Source organism: Furipterus horrens, unplaced genomic scaffold, assembly GCF_987537825.1.
Source record: "Furipterus horrens unplaced genomic scaffold, mFurHor1.1.pri manual_scaffold_9, whole genome shotgun sequence".
Lineage (NCBI taxonomy): Eukaryota > Metazoa > Chordata > Mammalia > Chiroptera > Furipteridae > Furipterus > Furipterus horrens.
The window spans coordinates 94,319,425-94,341,581 of NW_028327179.1; the positions used below are offsets into that span (position 1 = coordinate 94,319,425).

Sequence of the window (22,157 nt, forward strand, 5' to 3'; positions counted from 1 at the left end):
ACATAAGATTGATGGGTTTTCAAGACAAAATCTGTCTCACCACTGAGGAGAGCCTCAGCTCAGCTGGACCATGGCAGGCTGAGCCACCGTGGATCTCTTGTAAGACTGAACTATTCTGTGGAATATAAGGTGGAGCAAGTGGAAAGAGGGCAATTTTTTAGACAAAAGGGATTAAATATTTTAGCTGTCTTAAGAGAATTTCCACAGAGAAAGCGGAACTCCAAAAACTGTTTTTAAATGAAGGAAGAAGAAACCATGGTGATGACCAGGGGATTCCTGGAGACTTTTGCTTAAGAGGAAAGTGTTACACTAAGTTACATGTATGTATCTCGGGGTGGCAGAAGGTGTAGAGGGAGGGTAGAGAAGGTGGTGTAGAGGGCATGTCCCTGAGAATGACAGAGGAGAACAAAAGAAGCTGGCAGGTCAAAGAGATCAGGTCTGGAAGAGACACCAAGCAAGCAGTGTGAAAGCAGAAAACAGAAATATCAGCAGGTCTAGATGTGCGGACCATATCAGTTTAATAGTTTAGTAAGTGGAGACATAAAGTTGGCGGTTATATATTCAACACCAGAGCTCAGGTCTACAATGGAGATAAAAATTTAGGGATCATTCATATACAGATGAAAGCTGAAGTCATGGGATCAGATAAATGCTAGAAAAACCAAAAGACCTACTAAGGACTGAATCCTGGGGTACTCCAGTGTTAAAAGACCAGGGACATAAGAAAGAACTGCTGCCTTGGCTGGTGCGGCTCAGTGGATTAAGTGCAGGCCTGCAAACCGAAAGGTCACTGGTTCAATTCCCAATCAGGGCACATGCCTGGGTTGCAGGCCAGGCAACCAACCAATGTTTCTCTCACACATTGATGTTTCTCTCCCTCTCTTTAATTAATTAATTAATTAATTAATTGAATGAATGAATGAATGAATGAATGAAATCTTAAAGAAGAAGAAGAATCAGGAACTGCAATGAGGACTTTAAAGGAGAAGTAGGGAAGCAAGAGGAAACCAGCGTGGAGATTTCCTAGAAGCCGTAGAAGGTGAAGCTCATTGGTAATTCTGACAAGCGCTGTTACAATGGAGCAGTCAAGATGAAAGCCCGATTCCAGTGGGTTCAGAGAAAAGGGGACCTCAATTAGAAAATGGGGGCGGAGCCCCCAAACAACTAGAGATAGCAATTATGGACACTTTTTAAAAATAAATTTTGTAAAAGCAAAAAAATAAAAAAATTAAAATAAATAAATAAATAAATAAATTTTGCTATAAAGGGAGCAAAGAAACAGGGTTGTACCTGAAGGGGGACTGTCAGGTCAAGAAAGGTGTTCTTTTTTTTTGTTTTTTAATAACGATTATATCTTCTTTTAAAAATTTTATGTATTTACTTTTAAAGAGAGGGGAAGGGAGAGAGAAAGAGAGGGAGAGAAACATCAATGTGTGGTTGCCTCCTGAGTGCCCCCAGCTGAGGACCTGGCCTGCAACCCAGGCAAGTGCCCTGACTGGGAATCGAACCAGCAACCCTTTGGTTTGCAGGCTGGGCGCTCAATCCACTGAGCCACACTAGCCAGGGTTCAACTGACACTTCCTAAGATTGTATCTTATTTGCATATTAATGAGGTTTAAAAAAATGATATGGGTAGGGGAGTAACTGTTGAAGCATGTCCTTGAATAGATGAAAGGGGGTGAGATCTAATATACTTCAAGATAATTTCCAATGACTTAACAGTTTCCTTTTCTTTCTTAAGTTACATTTCCAGAAATTTCCTAAATCTGAAAATAGACCTCCCCATATTATAAGCAAACTTTGGCAACTGTGGCTCACATACAAATGGCTGAATGCAAGATGTGTAGCAAGAACACTTCAAAAACGACTAGCCCTGGCCAGGTGGCTCAGTTGGTTAGAACACTGTCCACTACATCAAAAGGTTGCGGGTTCGATATCCAGTCAGGGCACCTACCTAGGTTGCAGGTTCCTTCCCTAGTTGGGGCATGTATGGGAGACAAACAATCGATGTTTCTCTCTCTCTCTCTCTCTCTCTCTCCCCCCCTTCCTCCCTCTCTAAATGAATTTTTTTTTTAAATGACCGGAATAAAAAGTTATAAAGGGAAAAACTCCTTTAGTTCAAGAATATATGCTATTTTGACAAAATATATGCTCCTCTTCTTTTCAGTGGGTGCAATATTAATAAGTACTATGTAATACTTAACTCCTGAACAAAGATTAAAGACAAAATTGTTCAACTTGATGAGGAAATCCACAACTGATTTGTGTGCAAACCTGCTAGTTACTTTTTACTGATCCAGTTCGAGGTCGACCAAAGTGCAGAGTTGTGCACACCCAGAGCAACAGCCACCAGGCAGGCTTGAAGCCCACTAGGAAGACGTACATCTGAGAAGCTGACCTGCAAATCACTGTATCCTTGCCATAAAAACTGAGGGATGTCCTGAGGTTGTGAGCAGGTACTCACACCTGCTGGGCAGGCAAGGTCACCACTAAAATAGCGAGGAATCCACAGGAGCCCAGCACCGTCATCCCCATGCGGACAGCTGGACCTGAGGGGACCCAGGTCCCGGACGGATTACCACTGGCAGCAGGATTTGTTTATGAGAACCTGGGCAGTTTGTCCTGCCAATGGGGCAAACTCCACTGGGCCTCCTGCTTCGCACAGCCATTCTCATTTGGTTACGTTCTTCGGTCCTTGACACTTCAGTTAAAGAAGCTGTGTGCTTTCCCGGGGTCTGCTACTGTCCGTTCATCAACCACTGTCACCCCCTGACAGCCTTGCCCACGCACAGTTTGTATGATAAGTCCCTTGCACTCAATAAATACATCTTCTCACAAATATTAAAATATGTAGTAAGCATCACAAACACATGACTTAACAGATACCTCTGTTTAGAACAAAACTATATTTAAAAAACTAAAATCCTTTTAAAGTCGTTTCAAAAACAATATTACAGCCTGGCTGCTGTGGCTCAGTGGATTGAGCGTCGGCCTGTGAGCCAAGTGTCACTGGTTCAATTCCCAGTCAGGGCACATGACTAGGTTGCACATCAGGTCCCCAGTTGGGGGCGCGAGTGAAAGGCAACCACACAGTGATGTTTCTCTCCCTCTCTCCTTTCCTCTCTAACAATAAATAAATAAACAAATAAATAAATTATTTTAAAAAACAATATTACACGTTACACGGGTACACCAGAAACTGCGGTGGCGGTCAGTGGTAGGGACGCAAAAACTCAGAATGTGGTGCCGAGGCCCAGAGGCGGGGACAGAAAGGAAAGTCACCCATCTCCTACCATCAGTTAGTTTTAAAGTCCTAAGAAGCTTGTACCCACCTTCCTCTGTCCTGCCCAAGAAAAGAAGGAACCTCCCAGAGCACTAGAGTGGTGAGGGGACCAGCCAGCAGGCGGGGGGCTAGGAGGGGCTGAGGACAAGCCCCCAGCAACCAGCAGGAGGTGAGCAGGGGTTCCTGGGGGAATACCCCTGAAGACAAGGGCCGCCCCCATGAGGTAAGGCTGAAGGGACAAGCTGAGTGAAAGACTTCGGAGCTTCCACAGCACACGCAATTCCAACAAGGAGTTAAGAAACGAGAACACCGAGAAAGCAAGTTCGGATCTGGGGATCTGATCTCTCGCGCCATGGCTGGAAGCCCACAAAGGCAGAGGAAGGGACAGGAAAGTCAGGGGAGCAGAGTCCAGCGCTGCCTTCTTGGCCTTCAGACAGTTGGAAAAGCTGGTTTGAGGCAAGGAGTCTCGGAATCACAGAAGGTCCTCCGCTCTCCCAGTAACCATGGGATCTAAGGAAATGCTGATCATCTGACATCCAGAAAAGACAGTCTAGCAAAAAAGGAAAAGTGACTCAAAGAACCAGGCACACAGAAAATTAGCCTTAAGAAAGTGCTGCAATAAGAATGTAAGAAAGGAAGATGAGTCAGACCTGTAACAAGTTAAATTAAGGACAAGGACTAAAATTCCTCTAATCTGCAGATAGTTTACACATACCCCAGGATTCCTTCATAAAGTAGTCACGGAAAAAGGACCGAGCACACGTCTCCAGTGCTGTGGTGTGTGACAGGTGAGGACTATGGGAGTTCACGGAGAGGAGGAAGAACCCCGGAACCCACACCCCAGGCTCTGGGAGAGAAGGCTCCAGGGTGGTCCCCACAGAAAGTTTCTGATGCTGCTGATGGGAACTGGCCAGAAGCTCTGTTGCCAGGGAGCCTTGTGTCCCTCCTTTGTCACTTAGAGGATCAGTTAGGATGCTATCCAAGCTGTTTCATTGTTCTCATGTTTATTCACGTGTCTTTTTCTTCACGTGTTTTTTAACAGTCAGGATTCCTGGGCAGTGGGAACATCTTTAGGACCTCCAGGCAGATCTCTAGGACCATTTTATTTTCTTTTTTATCTTTACTAATATAAAGTATATACATAAGACACTCTATAAATCAAAAGGACCACAGTGGATCACATTCCAATTTCTCTGTCAAATAGTGACCACTTAACTGACAACAGCTTTTAAACATTAAAAATACAACATTATTTACAATGAATGGTATAGGTTCCCCCAGCTTTCGCAATTTCATAATTTACTGCACATGATGTTGACTGTTATGATTACTGACTAACAAATAGGAATCAATATTAGAAGTCGGAAATTCCTGTGTTTTGTGCTCAAGGAAAACGATATTTCTAAATTACAAAAGAAGTTCAGTACTTCCCCACAAAACAATCTGCCCATGTTTTATCCCCCCCCATAATAAAATACTAATTGAATATGTCATTATATTTTCTCAAACATTGACTTTTGAATATATTAGTTAGAATTATCAGAAAGGTAACTTACAGGTAAAGAAGTACAGGTATCTTAAATTTGCATAGTTAGAATGTTTAAGCTCATCAAACTTCTATTTCAATATCTGTGTTCCTTATGCTCCCTGTCTTTAGAAAATAAAATTTATAACATAACTACAAATACTTATCTTAAAAATATACAAATGCTCATCAAGAATAAAGATACACATACAAAAATATATGCACTACAGTATTAAGTACTAAGGAGGGAGGTAGGGAGGCAAGTAAGGGAGGGGAGGGAAGAAGAATCCATCAACAGAGAACCAGATAAATTATGGTAAATCCACAGAATGGAATTCTATGCAGCCATTAAAAAGAATGAAATAGCTGTGTATGCTGGTACGAAAAACTCTCCTAGACCGCGAGGATATTTTAATAAATGAAAAAGAGCAAGGTATAAAATCATGTACACAGCATGACCCCTTCCTTCTGGAGGGAAATTCAAAAGCTGACATTTACCCCTGGGAAAGGGGACTGCAGGAAGGAGACAAGCGATGTTCGCTTTTCATTTCTTTGTCTTTTCGATATTGCTTGAATTTCTCACCAGGTTTTTTCCTAAATTATAGGCTATATGATTAAAGCACACATGAACCCTTTTTAGTATCTGTCTTTTTAACTTCTCTATAGTGCTTAAAGTTAACACATATTACACATTAAAACTTTCCTTTTTAAACAAGTACAGCTGGCACACATTATATTAGTTTCAGGTGTATAACACAGTGATTTGACATTCATATAACTCATGACGTGATCATCACACAAAGTCTAGTAACCATTGGTCACCATGGAGAGTTATTATAGTATTATTAACTACATGTTAACTTTTTCCTTTATATAACCTATATAAAATGCTAATGAGCAAATTAATTTTAAAACTAGTGATAAAGAGAAAAAAACCAAGCATTTAATTCTGCTTCTCCTATAGAAAACTGTACCACTCGATAGCCAAGAGCAGATGAAGGAATATTTTCTCTTTATAAAAGCTTATAAATGAAGAATGAATTTAATAATTAAATTATCATCATTTTTCAGCCACTAATGAATAAATAAATGGATTTTGGCATTGCTCCATGGCAGCAAGCATGACCAAAAGAGAAACAACCAGACATTTTCTGTTCCTGATGAAAGACTACACCACCCACCTATAAAATATTCTTGGGGCAAAAAAACCTTGACTCTGACTAAGCTTCTCTGGATTCAAATACCAATGTACAGGTAAAAGAAGAACATGTTAAAAGATGCTTCAGGGCCCCCGTGGCCAGTGTGGCTCATTGAACAGAGCATGGTCTCGTGCTCCAAAAGGTTGCAAGTTTGATTCCCAGTCAAGGCACATACCTAGGTTGCAGATTCAATCCCTGGTTGCAGCACATATGGGAGGCAAGCAATCAATGCCTGCCTCATGTGCACGCGTGCGTGTGTGTGTCTCTGTCTCTCTCTCTCTCTCTCTGTCTCTCTCTCTCTCTCAATAAACATATCCTCAGATGAGGATTGAAAAGAGACATCCTGTTATTGGATAGAGTGAATAAACATTACAAAAATGTCAGCTCTCCCTAAGTTCATTTATAAATTTAATGTGATATGAATAAAATATCAACAAGCTTTTCAGTAATATTAGACAACATGCTACTAAAGTTCATATGGGAAAAAAACCTGCAAGAATTACCTGAAAAAAAAAAAAAAAAAAAAACCTTAGAACAAAAAACCACAAGGTAGGAACTAGTTTTACTAGACTTAAAAACATACTATAAAAGTCTCCATAATTAAAACAGAGTGGTCCAGTACATGAACAGACAAATAGGTCACTGGACCAGAACAGAAAGTATGGAACAGACCAAGGTATACAGAGAATTCCAGCATATGATAAAGATGGCATGTCAAGTTACCAGGCAAATATGAACTTTTTAATAAATAGTGCTGGGACACTTGGGTAGCCATTAAGGAAAAAAATAAAATTGTACCCTTATTGCATATTATATACAAGAATAAATTCCAAATAGATTAGAGATCTAAAAGTAAAATAAATAAGTAAATAAATAAATAAAACCACACAAGTACTAAAAGAAAACATAAGTAAAATACTCTTTAACAACTTGGGGTAGAGTAAGGTTCGCAAATAAAAGAGCGAATAAAAAATTGATAAATATGACTACATAAATATTTTTTACAAATCTGCATGGGAACAATCACCATGGACCAAAAAGTAAAAAAATAATAAAACTACAAACTGAGATAATATTTATACATGCCTCAAAAGGTTAATATTCTTTATACATAGTGCTCTTAAAAATTGAGGGACATAGGGGAGAGGGGGTGCTGGGTGGAGGGGAGCAAAGGGGAAAAAATTGGAACTTTTGTAACAATATAATCAATAAAATATACTTTAAAAAAAATTGAGGGACAAAGGACCAAAACCTGAAAGAATCAGAAAAAGATATAAACAGGCGATTCTCAAAAAAAAGAAGAGAAATAAGAAAGAAAATGACCATCAAACATATATAATGTTGCTCTAACTCATCTGTAATTAGAGAAATGCACACTAAAACATGGATACCATTTTTCATGTATAAGATTGGCAGTGATTAAAAATGACAACACCTCCTGACATCAAGAATGTGGTGTAAGAAGCACTCTCATACACTTCTGGTGGGAATGAAAACTGGTCCAACCATTCCGAGGGAAATCTGGTGATCCTAACAAAATGACATATACACCCATCTTTGGACCAAGTAATCCCACCTCTAGTAATCTAACCTGAAGACATACCTCCAACAACATGAAAATACATACGCACAAGATTATTCATTATAACATTGTTTGTAATTGCAAAATATTCCAAACAACCTAAATGTCTGTGCACAGGAGTACAGATGTACAAAACAAGGTACAGCCACATGAAGGAGTACTACACAGCTATTAAAAAGACTAAAAAAGAACTCTATGAACTGACATGAGATGATTTCCAGTATATACTACCGAGAAAAAGCAAAATGAAGAGAAGTTATCATAAGCTGCCCTTTGTGTACAGAAAATAAATACAAGAAAAAAATAGATGCACCTGCTCACTTATGGGAAAACACACACACAAATACCACACAGAGAGGATGAGCCCGAAACTAGAGATTGAGTACTACAAGAGGGGGGTAGGAACGGGGTGAAAAGGCGTAGGAGGGATGAAGAGGGCTAGACATTCCCAAGTATACCTTTACGTGTAACTCTGACTTCTTAGAATGACAGTAATGTTTACATACTCAAAATATAAACCAACAATTACAACCAACTAGGATGTGGGAGGACTCCAAAATGCAACACAAACAGTAACAAATAAACCAACTGTGTTACAAATAAATGATATAACACATTAAAGTGGGGGAGAAAAGAACTAACCTAACTTTGGAAAATAATGTTTTGACTACATATTATAAAGGCAAAAAGAATTATAAACAAATACTGTAACCTAGTTAGCAAATTTGTTTATTACAAAGGTAAGAGCAATTCTAGAACTATTTTATGTATACACTAGGATTGAACAAACAAATCTATTATATATAATGAGAGCTGGGTTTCTCACTGTTGTACAAAAAGTTACAAGTAAGGAAAGAGAGAAGGCTAAAATGAACACCAAGGTAATAGATGAGAATCAAAGGTATCATTATGAAAACTTATAGTTTTTAATATATACAGATGGATGGAACAGCAACAAATACAGATATGTGTGCATGTGTGTGACACTTCCTAGCTCTGTCCACTGAGAAGGCCTAGAAGCAAGGGGCCTACCACCTAGTACCAGAACTTGGTTTCTAAAAACATTCTCCAATAAAAGGAACCAGGGCTCACATGAACATACAAAACTCATACAAGTAACCATTAATTCAACTTTCATTAGTAGGAAAAAAATATTAATATTAATGGGAAAGTAAATAAACAATGACTACTGCAATAAAATGTAACTTGCAAAAAGAATCATAAACTTGGTAGCAGCTGCAAGATCACTTTGTAAGTTATATAAATGTCTAACTACTATGCTGTACACCTGAAACTAATATTGAATGTCAACTGTAACTAAAAAAAAATTTTGCTCTGGCTGGGTGGCTCAGTTGGTTGGAGCCTTGTCCTGTACACCAACAGGTTGTGGGTTCAGTCCCTGGTCAGGGCACGTACCTAGGTTGCAGGTTTGATCCCAGGTCGGGGCATATATATGGGAGGCAACTGATTGATGTTTCTCTTTTGCATTGATGTTTGTCTCTCTCTCTCTCCTTCCTCTCTAAAAATCAATTCAAAAGCTGTGCAAACTGTTGTGGAGTTTCAACTGCTCGAACCAAACAAAGCTCCCTTTATAATCAAATTCCTCTACACCTGTGCTATTCTCACTCGTGAGCCCCTCACTGAGGGTCATCAAACATAAAGGCGTTCTAACCCTTAGATGGTCAGTAAACTCTATTTCGTACCTAAGAACATAGACTATGAGAACATACCAAGCAGAAATCTGCACCAAAACACATGGTTAAAAAAAAAAAAAGATTGATAAGAGAATTATGTCAGTACATCTAAGCAGATCGAGATAAGACTCCCATATCACAACACATTTTGTTCAAGCAGTGAAATTTGGTACATATGTATAAATTCTTATAAGTGAAACACATGAAGACAATACTTATATATTCTCCTATGACTGTCATATCAAAAAAATAAAAGATACTAATGGAAAAAATACAATAAAATTATATCGAGAAACTCAGTAAGTGGGCTTTTTGTTCTCTTATGGGGAAATATGTGTTCACCTAGTAAGTTTATGTTATAATACTAAAAGACTTCATCATTAAGGAGAAATAGATCTAAAATAAATTTAAAATTTTTCCCATCCCTAATTTTAAAAAATAAAAATATACTCCAATAAGAAATCCATCACAAGGATGAAAAGAGTTAAATTTAAAATTTTTTCAAATAAATACTTTATAAACACCATTCCCAAGGCAATTATGATTCGTAACATACTTATGCTAAACACAATAATTTTAATAAAGAACAAAAGCAAAAATGTGTAGTTATCTTTCTGGAATTCTGTTGCATGTGTTCCACCTATGCGCACTCACACCCCCCCCAAATAGAGACAGACAAGGAGGAAGAGAGACCCAGTACCATCTACTGGTTGAGCACCTGAGACCTGAGGTTAGCCCGCCTGAGTCCAAAAGCTGGCTCTCTGACCTCTTCTCGCTTTGTGACCCTGGGTGACCCACTCACCTCTCTAACCCTCAGACTCCTGATCTGTAAAGTGGGGGTTACAATAACACTTATCCAGTAAGGTGACTATGAGAATTAGATGAGTTAATACATCTAATGTAGTTAAAACAGTGATCAGCACTTGGTATAAAGTATTCAAGAAGTATTTGGCCGAGTTCCTGGGCCTCCAGAGTAGCTGGGAAATGCCTACCCAATAGCATTTTTCTAGATAAGTTTCTTCCATTCTCATAAACTAAGCTCTTCGTTTAGTCAACCTTCAGGAATAAAATTAATACATGACATTTGTAAATTACCCAAGGTGACTCAAACTTTTAAAATCCTCTCTCACCTGGATTATTACAATAGCCTCCTTACTGCTCTGCCTGTCAATCTTGGCCTCCATCCAGTCTGAGTGAACTTTTTAAAGGTTAAACCAAATCATTTACTCCTCAAAGTATACCATTTGTGTAAAATCCCAAATATTCTTGTGTTCATATGTCTCCTTCTCAAGGCCCTCTATAATCACACCCTATGAAAGCAGCCTTCTACTAACCCCAGCCCTCCCTCTTCCCCTAATGCAATTTTTCTTTTCTTTTGTCATTTACATCTGTTTATCTATCTCCTTCCCCAACACATACACACCACGACCACCCGGAGAACATAAGTTGCAGGAGAGCAAGGACTTTGTTTTGTTCATTGCTATATTCCTAGCACCAGCAACACCATTAAAATCAGGAACAAGAAACAATATAAAATTACAAAATACTTTATGTCAGCTACCAAATTGGTAAATTTATAATTTTTTAGAAGATTTTATTTATTTTTAGAGAGAGGGAAACAGAGGAAGAGAGGGAAAGACACATCAATGTGTGGTTGCCTCTTGTGTGCCCCCAACTGGGGACCTGGCCCACAACCCAGGCATGTGCCCTGACTCAGAATTGAACCACTGATACTTTGGTTCGCAGGCCATAAATTTATAATTTTTTAACTTTTAAATTACTGGTGTATACTTCAAACATTAAAATAAAGTTTCAAAAAATCTTCAGTGCACACACAGCTCAGTGAATTTTTACATCTGTATATAGTCATGTAACCACCACCCAAGATCAAGATATAAAACAATTCCAGAACCTAAGAAGCTCCCTCCGGTCTCCTCTCAGTCAATAACCCCCCGGAAGTAAGTACTAGCCTGACTTCTCTCACCCAGTTCTGTACTCTTGAACTTCACATAAGTAGAATCACAAAGTGAATGCTTTGTTGTCTGGTTTCTTTTATTTAACTTTATATCTGTGAGAGTCACCCATACTGTTGCATGCATCAGTAGGGCATTCTTTTTTTTTTTTTTTAAATCACTGCTGAGAATTCCATTTTATAAATATACCACAACTTATCCAATCTACTGCTAATGACATTTAGACTGTTACAATTTGTAGATAGTATAAACAGTGCTGCCATAAATAATCTTGGGTATGTCTTTTTGGTGGAAATACTTCATCTGCAGATTGGCAAAGTTTTTGCTTGGCTGGTTTCTGGGGGCACAGGGTTAATAACAAACACCTTAGATTGGTGGTGGTGCAGGGAGCTAGAAATGGGCACTGTTGGTGAGAGTATGACTTGGAATAAACTTTCTAGAGGAAAACCTGGTTATAGGGTCAAGAGGCCTAAAAATATCTGAGCCCTGTGACTAATAATTTTACTTCAAGGAAATTTTTTATTGAGTACTTACACGTGCCAGATTTTCTTCCAAGTGTTTTACATATATTAACTCATTTGATTTAATCTAATAAAATAATTAGAGATGCTCAATGGTTTGTTTAAAATGATGTCAACCATCCACCAGAAGGAAATACAAGAAAAAGTAAAAAAACTAACAAGAGGTGCATGGTTTTACAATATACTGTACTCCTGAGGAAATAAACATTATGCAGCCACTGAAAATGTTTTCAAATAATTTTAAAGATACCAAAAAAGGTACACGTGTGTATTAATGAAAGAAGTGAGGTAACAGTGGAATGCATTAAATGAATTCCAGTTTGTTTTTAATCTCTGGAAGTCATGGGTACTTTCATATTCTTGATACTTTTCTGTATTTCCCACTTTTTTCTATATTACGTTTGTTGACCAAAAAGAATATATGACTAAAAAGTCTAACAAAGGTGTTTGCAGTCTAATAGAGAGACGAAGACATTAAAATACAAGTCACTTAGGGCAGTGATGCAGGTTGGCATGGGATCGTATTAAGTGTGCTATGGAGAGACATCTAGCCTAGACATTAGCGGGCCAGACATTACCAGGAAAGCTCTCCACTGTCCTACTTCCCAGGACTCTGAAAGGAAGAATTTCATCTCTAGGCTGGAAGGAACCTGCCCAGGAAAATCCTGTTAATTCCTCTGCTTACAGCCCCTAAAGTATCAATTACACATTGTTCCCAGCAAGTGTTCTTTTTCCCCTCTCACTTATAAAAAAAGACTGGGGCAGACTGAGGGCTGAAAATTCCTGAACACTAAGATACAAAGTTCAACAGCCTTAAACCTGGAGGAGTCTGGTCCCATCCACCCTGCCGCCTGGCAGAAAAGCATCGAGGAAGGGTCCTCCTTCCCTGTCAAGAATAAATTAGGGCAAAAACTTTTCGAATTTTCAGATATCAGAAACTCCAGGCAGAGTAAACTCAAATTTATATCAAAATTCACTGATTCCTTGAGTTTAAAATATTCTGCTTGATTAATAAAATTAACAAGAAATTATCCACGTAAAAGCAAGCCTCTGTACCCACCCACCTCCTCTGTCTCCCTCCTCTGTAAATGGACCACCCCTGGAACCCAAGGAAAGCTGAGCTCGAGAATGGAATCTACACCTTAGTACTTTAGGGGCCAGTTCTCACATAAACAGGTGATATTAGTTTAATAATTAATACACAAAAAACATCTTGCTGTGTTCAAAAAAACAATCACTCATTTCACGGGACAGCAAACATTAAAGTAAATATTGATCACAGGAAAAAACATACAGACCCCAAATTACCAATACTTCGTTAAGAATTAAATTTGCTACTAAGGTGCTGCTTTTGCATAACAAAGCAGTATTACTAAATTTTCTAATTTCTGACACCTGAACTACATTAAACTCTTTAAGGGTTGCTGAACACACACACACACACACACACACACACACACACACACACCCCACCCCACCCACCCCCAGTTCAAAAATATATTTCAGAATCGCTCCCCCAGATATGAAGTCACACAAATTTATGTGACAAAGCAGAGTACGCCTGATTTGGCCTCATTCTTCCTCCTTCATATATACCCTCTTTATCTTACCTTCAAATTCTCCTGCTTTCAAATTTATGTTTAAATGCATTACAAAATTATCCATGAACTCCCTGTAGCTTTTCATGGTTATAGTGTTAAGTGATCCAAATTGAGATAAATAAAATTCTAGCCTGACATGTGTTAACCTATCAAATCTCTACATTGCGCAATGGAACTAATTTCTTATGCAGCTAAAATAGTTCTCTGAAATATAAGTATTTACATAATCCCCAGGGATTCTGGCTTTATTTAATAGGAAACCTAGATTTTTGGATAATCTCTAGTCTGGTTGCCTAGGGTATGTTGTGGGAACAGAGGATGTAGAAATAGAATTGGCAAGATCTGGTACGTTCAAATTTCAGTTTTACATATAATCGAAATATAGAAAAGCATCAGTCGGAGAAATGGAAAGGAATTTTGGATAATTTATTCTTTTTTTCCTTCATCCGAGGATTTGTTTTTATTCTTTTTTTTTTTTTTAAGAGAGAGAGATATGAGAGATAAGCATTGATTGGTTGCCGCCAATACCTGTCCCAACCAGGGATGAACGGGCAACCTAGATGCATCCTGACCAGGAATCCAACTGCAACCTTTTGGTGTAGGGGACGATGCTCCAACCAACTGAGCCACTCATCCAGGGCTGGATAATTTACTCCTAATAACGTGTGTCAAGGTTGTACCAATATTCCCCAAGCACAGATCAGACTGTTAAATATTATCTGCTATAAAAATAAGGACGCTTTTTTTTACAGTGACAAAAATGTTGAGTTTTTTCTCTGTTGTTGCTGTCAGAACTGAAAACCGATTAAAACTAACGGTACTTGGAATTTAAGTAAAACTAACTGTACCTAGCACTGAACAGCGGAAAGAACGCTGTAACTGAAGTGGTTCTTCTCTCCCAGGGCCAGTAGAGGGAGACTAAGACATCTGGCCTGGTCGTGTAGTGTTTCTGTAAAATTGGGGAGGTGGGGGGGAGCAGAGGCTGTATTTAAATGTCCTGCTGTCAATCAAAGGACACTTCCTACAATCACAGTCACCATATCTGCTATTACCCGTGAGCGCACTCTCGCCAAGATTCAACACCAAACGGTGCTCGGGAAACCCGCTTCACCTAAAGGTGACCGCAGGCTTTCCCGCAACACCCAAATAAGGACTTTGGGAGCCCAGCCCCAACTAGTTTCTTTGTTTAAATGCCTGCGAATCCCTCCCACGCCGGAGTCAAGAGGCTGTGGCGCCGCCCTTTATTAGCCTCACACTTTGATTACAAAACACACGAGTCGGCGGCCTGGCGGCGGAGGCGGCCCCGAGCTCTCACAAACGTCAAACCCGAAACGCAGGCGGCGGCTGAGGCACAGGGCGACGCTCTCCGCCCCCGCCCCCCGCCCCAAAGTACCCACCGGCCGGCGAAAGTTCGCCCGCTCCGGGCCCCCGGGCGCCAGCCCCTCGGGCGAAGGGAAATTTTACTCTTTGTAAAGTTTGAGCGGCGGCGCGGGGGCGACGCGGAGGGTTTGGGACGAGAGGCTGTCCCTTCGGGCCCCGCTGCCCACTCCATCCGCTCCGCCCCCGCCAGGACGGGGTGTGCGGGCGCTGTGGGTGGGGGACCCCCTCCGAGCCGACCTGCCGCCCGGCCCCGGGCCCCCGGCCCCAAACTTCCGACTGGCATCTTTTAAGTCCCCGAGAGTGCCTCATCTGTTGCTCTGTTTACTCCGCGGAGCCCCGCCGGGCCGGCGCTGCCCACGCCCCCGTCCCCGTGCCCCCGGCCGAGGAAGTTTGATAAAGACCCGGGGCAGGGGGCGCGACGGGAACTCGCCGGCGGAGGGGACAAGGGCGATTTCTGAAGCCCCTGGGCTGCGCGACCCGGTCGCCGCCGGGAAGGAAGGCGCGGCGGCCGGCGCGGCAGGGCAGCCGGGTCGGCAGCGACTACGGGCGGGTGGCCGGGCGGGCGGGGCGGCGGCCGGGCTGCGGGCGCCGCGAGGGGCGGCGGGCCCGGCCGGCGCTCCGCCCGCCACCTGCGCCGGCGCCTGCCCCGGCCGCGTCCCCTCGCCCCGGTCTCCGCCTGCCAACTTCTCGGCCGGCCCCCTTTGTTCCCGTTTGTTGTGGCGACTCTTCGCCCGGCCCGGCGATCGCACCGGCCCCCCTTAGACCGCCCGGCGCCCGGCGAGCCCGGGGCCCCGCGCGTCCCGCTGCCCGGGCCGGGGGGCTCGATGGCCGGGCTGCTGGGCGCGCGGCGCGGCGCGGCTGCCGGGCGGAAGGGGATGCGGGCGGGCGGCCGGCGCGGCGACGGCGGCTGGCCCGGGGCCGGCGGCGGCGGCGGCGGGGCTGGAGGGGGTTTATTTACCTGCCGTGGAACCAGTCCTTGCAGATATCGCACTCGATCATGAAGCGGTTCACGTCGTACGGCTGCCGGCACACACAGTACACCGGCGGGGCCGGCGGGGCTGCCGAGGCCCGTCCCGGAGCCGCCACCGACACGGCTGCCGCGGCGGCTCCCGCTGCTGCTCCCGCGGCCACCGCCGCCACCGCTCCGGCCATCTTTAAAAAACACACACACGCTCGCTCGCTGCTCCGCTTGCCGACTGGAGCGAGCGCAGCCGCCAGCCAGCGCCGCCTCCTGCAGCAGCCGGAGCAGCAGCCGAGGAAGCAGCGGCGGCGCTTAAGTGCGCGCGCGCGAGGCCGCGGGCCGGGGCGGCGGGGAGCGGGCGGGGGCGGGGGAGCGGCGCGCCCCCGACGCGCGAGGCCCCGGCCCGGCTCCTTCCGGCGCTCCGCGGCGGGGCCGTGCGTCTCGCGCACGTCGTCGGGCCGCCTGCGCGCGCTCCCCGCTCCCCTAGCGTCAGCCTGGCGGAGGGACCAGCTGAAGGGCAGGCGGGCGGAGGAGGCGGAGGGAGGCCGAGGCTCCCTGAGGACACGCACGGTGGCGCGGGGCCCCAGGAGGGCGGCGGGTCCAGGCGAAGAGCCGGGTCCGGCCCCCTCCGAGCGAAAGCGAGGCCGGGGAAGGTCCTGCACGGAGGAGGGGAACCCAGGAAGTTAGAGCCCCGGCCAGGGCTGCCTCCCGACGGGGGAGAGCCTTTCATCAATCAGCAGCCCGCCCGCGACCTCCGTGGGACCAAGCCGAGGAGTAACAGCACGCAGAGCTGGTCATGCCCCGCTGGGGGCAGGAGTGTGCTGGGGGGCGGGGGGACCATACAAACTTTGTAAGCGGCCCACGCGAATTCCCACCGACCAGCTACGAAATCAAAGTGTGGATGGAGCATGTGAGGTGAAGGAGGTTGTTCCCCAGAGGAGTTCATCAATGTCTGTGAGCGAGAGGGACCAGCCTTGAAATGTGGTTGGCGGAGAAAGGACTGGAGAGGAACCCCGCGAGTTTATGAATCACATGACTTAGATGCTAATGCTTTCGAGTCCCAAGTTTAGAAGATGGGAATAAAATTCTAAATGACAGCGACACCTCGGAAAGGGGTACTGCAAAAATTGAATAATATGGTACTTGGTATATAATAGGCCATTAATAAATATTTTTGAATGAAGAATGAGCTTTATAAGAATATAAACAGGTAACAAATGACCAGAGAGAGGTTGCTTTGGAACCCTAAGTACCCAGATTCCTTCCATACCCGGAAGGAATGTTAAGGATTTTTTAAAAAAGAGTTTTAATGTATTTACTTTTAGAGAGAGGGGAAGGGAGGGAGAAAGAGAGGGAGAGAAACAATGTCTGGTTGCCTCTCTGTGCCTGCAACCCAGGCACGCGCCCTGACTGAGAATCTAACGGGCCACCCCTGTTTGCAGGCCGGCGCTCAATCCACTGAGCCAACCAGCCAGGGCTGTTAAGGACTTTTGAATCAGATATTTTTACCTGAATTTCACAGGCATTTCCATCATTGGGAAAAACCCTATAGCTCTCATCTCACCCTACCTAGGCAAAGTACCGCTGGTCTAGCGAGGAGAGTAACTTGCCCAAAGCCTCATATCTGAGCTGAAGCTAAAGCTTACGTTTCTTAATTCTGTATCCTATCCTTTTTCTACCACACCACTCTTTGGCACATATGTTGGGGGGAAACACCTGGAAATCAGAGCTGACTGCAAAGTGAGTGACTTGGAAACATGTTTCTCCTGGAGGAAAATAAAAGTATAATTTTGGCATTTGCTGATGGGAGGCATCGTGGAACAGTGCAGTGGAAAGAGCTTGCTTTACGTAAGCTGTGCGACCTTGAGCAAGTCGCTCCATTTCTCTTGAACCTGGATCCTTGAAGATCTGTTCGGAGGAAAAAATATGGATAATAATACCTTCCGTAACTACTTCACAGAGGTTTTATAACAAGCAAAAGAGATCATGTATTTTTAAAAGTACATCGCAGGAGATGTGTATTAGCAGGAGACAGCACAACCGTGTGTCAGCAAAGGGGAGGCAGCCAGAGCTGCCATGTTGAACACTGGTGAGGAGGACATCCACACGGGGAAGCCACCTGGTGTGGGGTGTCCTCCTCGCCTTCCTGGAGGGGCCACCTGGCCTTGGGATGTCAGCATGGACGGGAGGTGGAGGTGGGGGGATGAGTGCAGTCTGACAGAGGAGGGGGCCGCAGTGGTGAGAGGAGGTTGGTTGCATTCAAGAGAATTACTCTACTAAGTAAACATACAGTAGCCTCCCCCCTTGTTCCCTGCCTTGTTCCGTGGTTTCACTTGCCACGGTTTCAGTTACCTGCCGTCAACCCTGATCTGAATATATTAAATTTAAAATTCCAGAAATAAACAGTTCATAGCTTCTAAATTGCACACTGTTCTGAGTAGTGTGATGAAATCTCACCCATCTGCTCCATCCCACCCAGGTCGTGAAGCATCCCTTGTCCTGTGTCTTCACAATATATACACCATCCGCCCATAGTCACTTGGTACTGTCTTGGTTATCAGATAGACTGTCGTGGTATCACAGTGCTTGTGTTCAGGTAACCCTTATTTCACTAAATAATGTCCCTAAAGCTCAAGAGTAGTGATCTGGAAATTTGGATATGCTGAAGAGAAGCCATAAACTTTATCATAGATAGTACGTATGTTGGGGTGGGGGGGACATAGTATATATAGGGTTCTGTACTATCTGTGGTTTCAGGCGTCTATTGGGGGTCTTGAAACATATCGCCCATAGATAAGGGGGGACTACAGTATTAAAGAAAATGGGAGCCAGGTTTCTTACTGTTGAGGAAGAGAGTTACAAATATGGAAGGATAACTGGAATGAACCTTTTAGTGGTGGACCGGTAATGGGGCGAAATATCACTATTTCTATGTATAGAATAGTTGTAGGTGTATAAGTACACTGAGGGGGTCTAAGAGTAGTGATGCAACAAAACAGTAAGTACATCTAGCCCAGATCTTGACTTTTAAATACCATTCTCCTCTTCACTTTTTCTATTTGGCAAAATGGTTGGTTCCAGGACTGGAGAAAAGAAAGTACAGGATGAGCCTGGAACCTCTTGTTATGCCATAAAATAAGGACATGCTCAAAGAATAATGAAGCATGGCAAAAGGACATAGGCCAGCTTGTGTCCCACTGACCAAATTGAGCTCCTGGGACAAATTGAGCTTCGAAATAAAAAATAATAATGTATTATAACCCATTGAATAGCACAGGGAACCATACAGATATAAGTAAACACAAATTAAAACTTTGAAAAGGACTGGAATATTGACATAGGTTCAAAGTATCACCCACAAAATTCTTCCTAATTACTAACAGAATTAGAGTAATTTTATAGTGATGTCTGGCAGACACCATCTTAATCCAGTGATCAAGTGCCATCGGTTATGGGGCAAATGAAATCATGCACCACCTGATAGAATTCAAGAAGAAAAACACTAGCATCATTTCTATGTATTTCTGCCTGTTCTACTTAGTTGAGTCTTCAGTTTGGAAATAGCTGGTTTGGCTCAGTGGATTGAGCGTCGGCCTGCGAGCTAAGTGTCGCTGGTTCGATCTTCCAGTCAGGGTACATCAGAGAAGGAAAACTCTGACTCCAAAAAACCTCCGCTGCCTTGCGGCATACCTCTTCAGGGGAAAGGCTAAGGGAGTAAACCCCGACAGAAAATCCGGAGCCGGAGTCCCTAAGGCGGTTTGACGTTGTAGTCAACACCGGCAACTCCTGCGGCGCACCTGAACCCAAGCTGTATCGACTCCGTCTTTCCCTTGGACCCTTCAGCTGCGAAGAGAGGGGGGGTCTGCTGCATGGGCAACAGCAGACCCTCCATATTACCCTGCCCAGGCTCTGTAGCTTCAGCGTCATCGCAAGATGTCGATTCAACACGGGAGGAGACAGATACCATGTCACTCCCGAGTTGGACTGCACAGCCATTCTCGGCGGTGCAGATAGACTCTTAAGAAGCTACACCATCGTCTCTCGAGACGGACGGCTGCCGACGAGAATGAGTTCAAATATTGTTCATTGTCTTTAAATTCCTGATAGATGACTTACAAGCCTTTTTGCCTATGGGTAACTAATTTAGAACCTATTAAGTCTATAGACTTAATTAAATTGTGAGTCCTGCCTCTTAATTTTATTGCCTCGCAGATTTATTCCTTTATGGGTCCTAATCAAGAAATTAACATTAAAACCAAAGAGGGGTTGAAGTTTTCATTTTGTTTTATAAGTGCAAAAAAAAGCTGTAAAATACCACTGAATATCTTTCTTCATAGTAGATAGAGTTTCAAATTCCCAGCTATCTTTTTCTTACATACTTAATAATAGGAACTAATGGAGAGTTACCCTTATTACTCAGAGCCAGTTATGGGAAAGAAGTTTGTACCCCCATATGTTTGAGAAAGAACAGCTTTGAAGATGCTTTTAACAAATACACTAAAGAAAATTACCTTTGCGTGGAGTAACAAAAATAAGTTGGGTTAACAAAGTTTTACCACCCTGGCCAGGTAGCTCAGTCATCCCAATACACCAAGGCTGCAGGTTTGATCCCTGGTCAGGGAGGGCACATACAGGAATCAACCAATAAGTAGAATAACAAATCTTTCTCTCTCTCTCTCTCTCTCTCTCTCTCTCTCTCTCTCTCTCTCTCTCTCTCTTCTCCCCCTTCCTCTCTCTTAAAAAAAAAAAAATCAGTAAAAATTTTTAAAAGATGTTACCGAGGTCCATTTAATATAAGGCACAGTACTAAAAAGCAAGGAGAAAATAAATGTACAAATGATTCCTGCTTTTCAGAAACTTATAATTTACAGGATTATAAACAGTGAGCAAAGGGTTAACCATGAGGTACACAGGGTGCCCTGAACAGCCAAGATTTTCAGAGGACCTGGAGAAAGGGACATTCAATCCAGAACAAATACAGAACTGCAGCACAGATATATATAAAAGGTGTAAGGAAGATGAAAGCCTAGGATGAGCTGGGCCTCGCCAGAATAAGTGAAGGACAACTAAAAGGACTCTTTAATCTATATTTAGAGGGAGAAAAAGGACAAGGGGGGGGGTGGAGTGTAGGCACGAATCTTGGGGCAGATGGTGTAATATTGACAGATGATAAAGCAAAATTGCTCAACAGCTATTTAGTTTTTATCTCTCTTATCAGAAGACGTCTTTGAGCTGAAAAATACTCTCTGCCAAGAAAGATGGCACGTAGGACTAAGTATTGATTTGACCATTTATGGGGAGCAGAATTGGGGAGACTAGAAAGTTTCTCTATTTGAAAGTAGACTTAGTTTCTTGAGCCGGCCAAGTTCGGGAGAGGCAGAAGCAACTGGTACTAGAGAGACAGACCCAAGAGAGATGCACAAAGGGTCAGTTTGTCCAAAGGAAACAGTAAAATCAGATGACAATGCCAAAAAAGCTGCTGGCAGTGGGACAAGGAACAAGGTTGCAGACAATGAAGAATAAAGCGAGTCTTTATGTGCAGGAATTTCTGTAGATACTTGGTATACATTCTTTCATGTAATCCCTGCAGCAATCTTAAGAGTAGCATTGTGATCCTTGGAATTTTCTAATGTGGAAAATAAGACTTGCCTATGCAGCTAGCAAGAGGAACAGGTGAGGTTTGCCCCCAGCTCTGCATGACTTCATAGTCCATATCTTCCTTTCAGATACTGAAGGCAGCATAATAATGTGGGATCCAGGGGATAATAAGCTCAAGAATGAGAGGCCCCCATTGGCATCAAGGAAGTCTATGAACAACTTTATGGGTACCATCGTGGACTGAAAGTCAGGGGCACGGGGACCTTCCCTGGGCAAGAAGACTGGCAAAAACAAAGTCAGGTACTCAGCCTGAGTGGTCTCGCATATAGCAAAAGAATGACCTAATCACAGGGACTAGGACAGAGGCCAGGAATTCCAAGTACAATCCAAGGAAGGATGACCTGATGCTGAGCTGCTTAAGAACTTCCTGCCAAGATTCACGCAACATGGGAAAATGTTAAGGGGAAACCTCGGATTATAGCTGAGCAGGGGCCCAGAGAGCAGTCTGTCAGATAGGAAATGGAGAGAGAAGGCCTGGAGGCCAACAGGAAGATCTCCAGGGATTAAGAAGTAAAGCCAACAAATTGCTTGACATGGTCTTTTTAACATTAGGGGGAAAAATAATAAGTGTGACAGATATATTGGAGCTTTGGGGGGCAAATTAATATCTGTATATTAATACATGTATATATAAGTATATATACTTAGAAAAATAAGCAAATAAAAATAAGTTCATTTTAACTTTCGGACAAACTAAAGTAAGAGAAAGGAAAGGGGTTCCACAGTGAGTCCTACGTAAACTCTGGCTACTTTTTTACTTATTTATTTGTTTATTTATTT

At 43.1% G+C, this 22,157-nt stretch overlaps 1 protein-coding gene across 1 annotated transcript in view; it reads right to left on the reverse strand.

The window, feature by feature from the left end:
• Positions 1-15,987, reverse strand: part of KDM7A (lysine demethylase 7A) — a 71,131-nt gene extending 55,144 nt beyond the window's left edge. Inside the window, exon 1 of the mRNA XM_090287583.1 lies at positions 15,717-15,987. Coding sequence (XP_090143709.1) covers positions 15,717-15,910 — 194 coding nt within the window. The 5' untranslated portion in view covers positions 15,911-15,987. The remainder of the gene's footprint in view (positions 1-15,716) is intronic.
• Between the last annotated feature and the right edge of the window lie 6,170 nt (positions 15,988-22,157).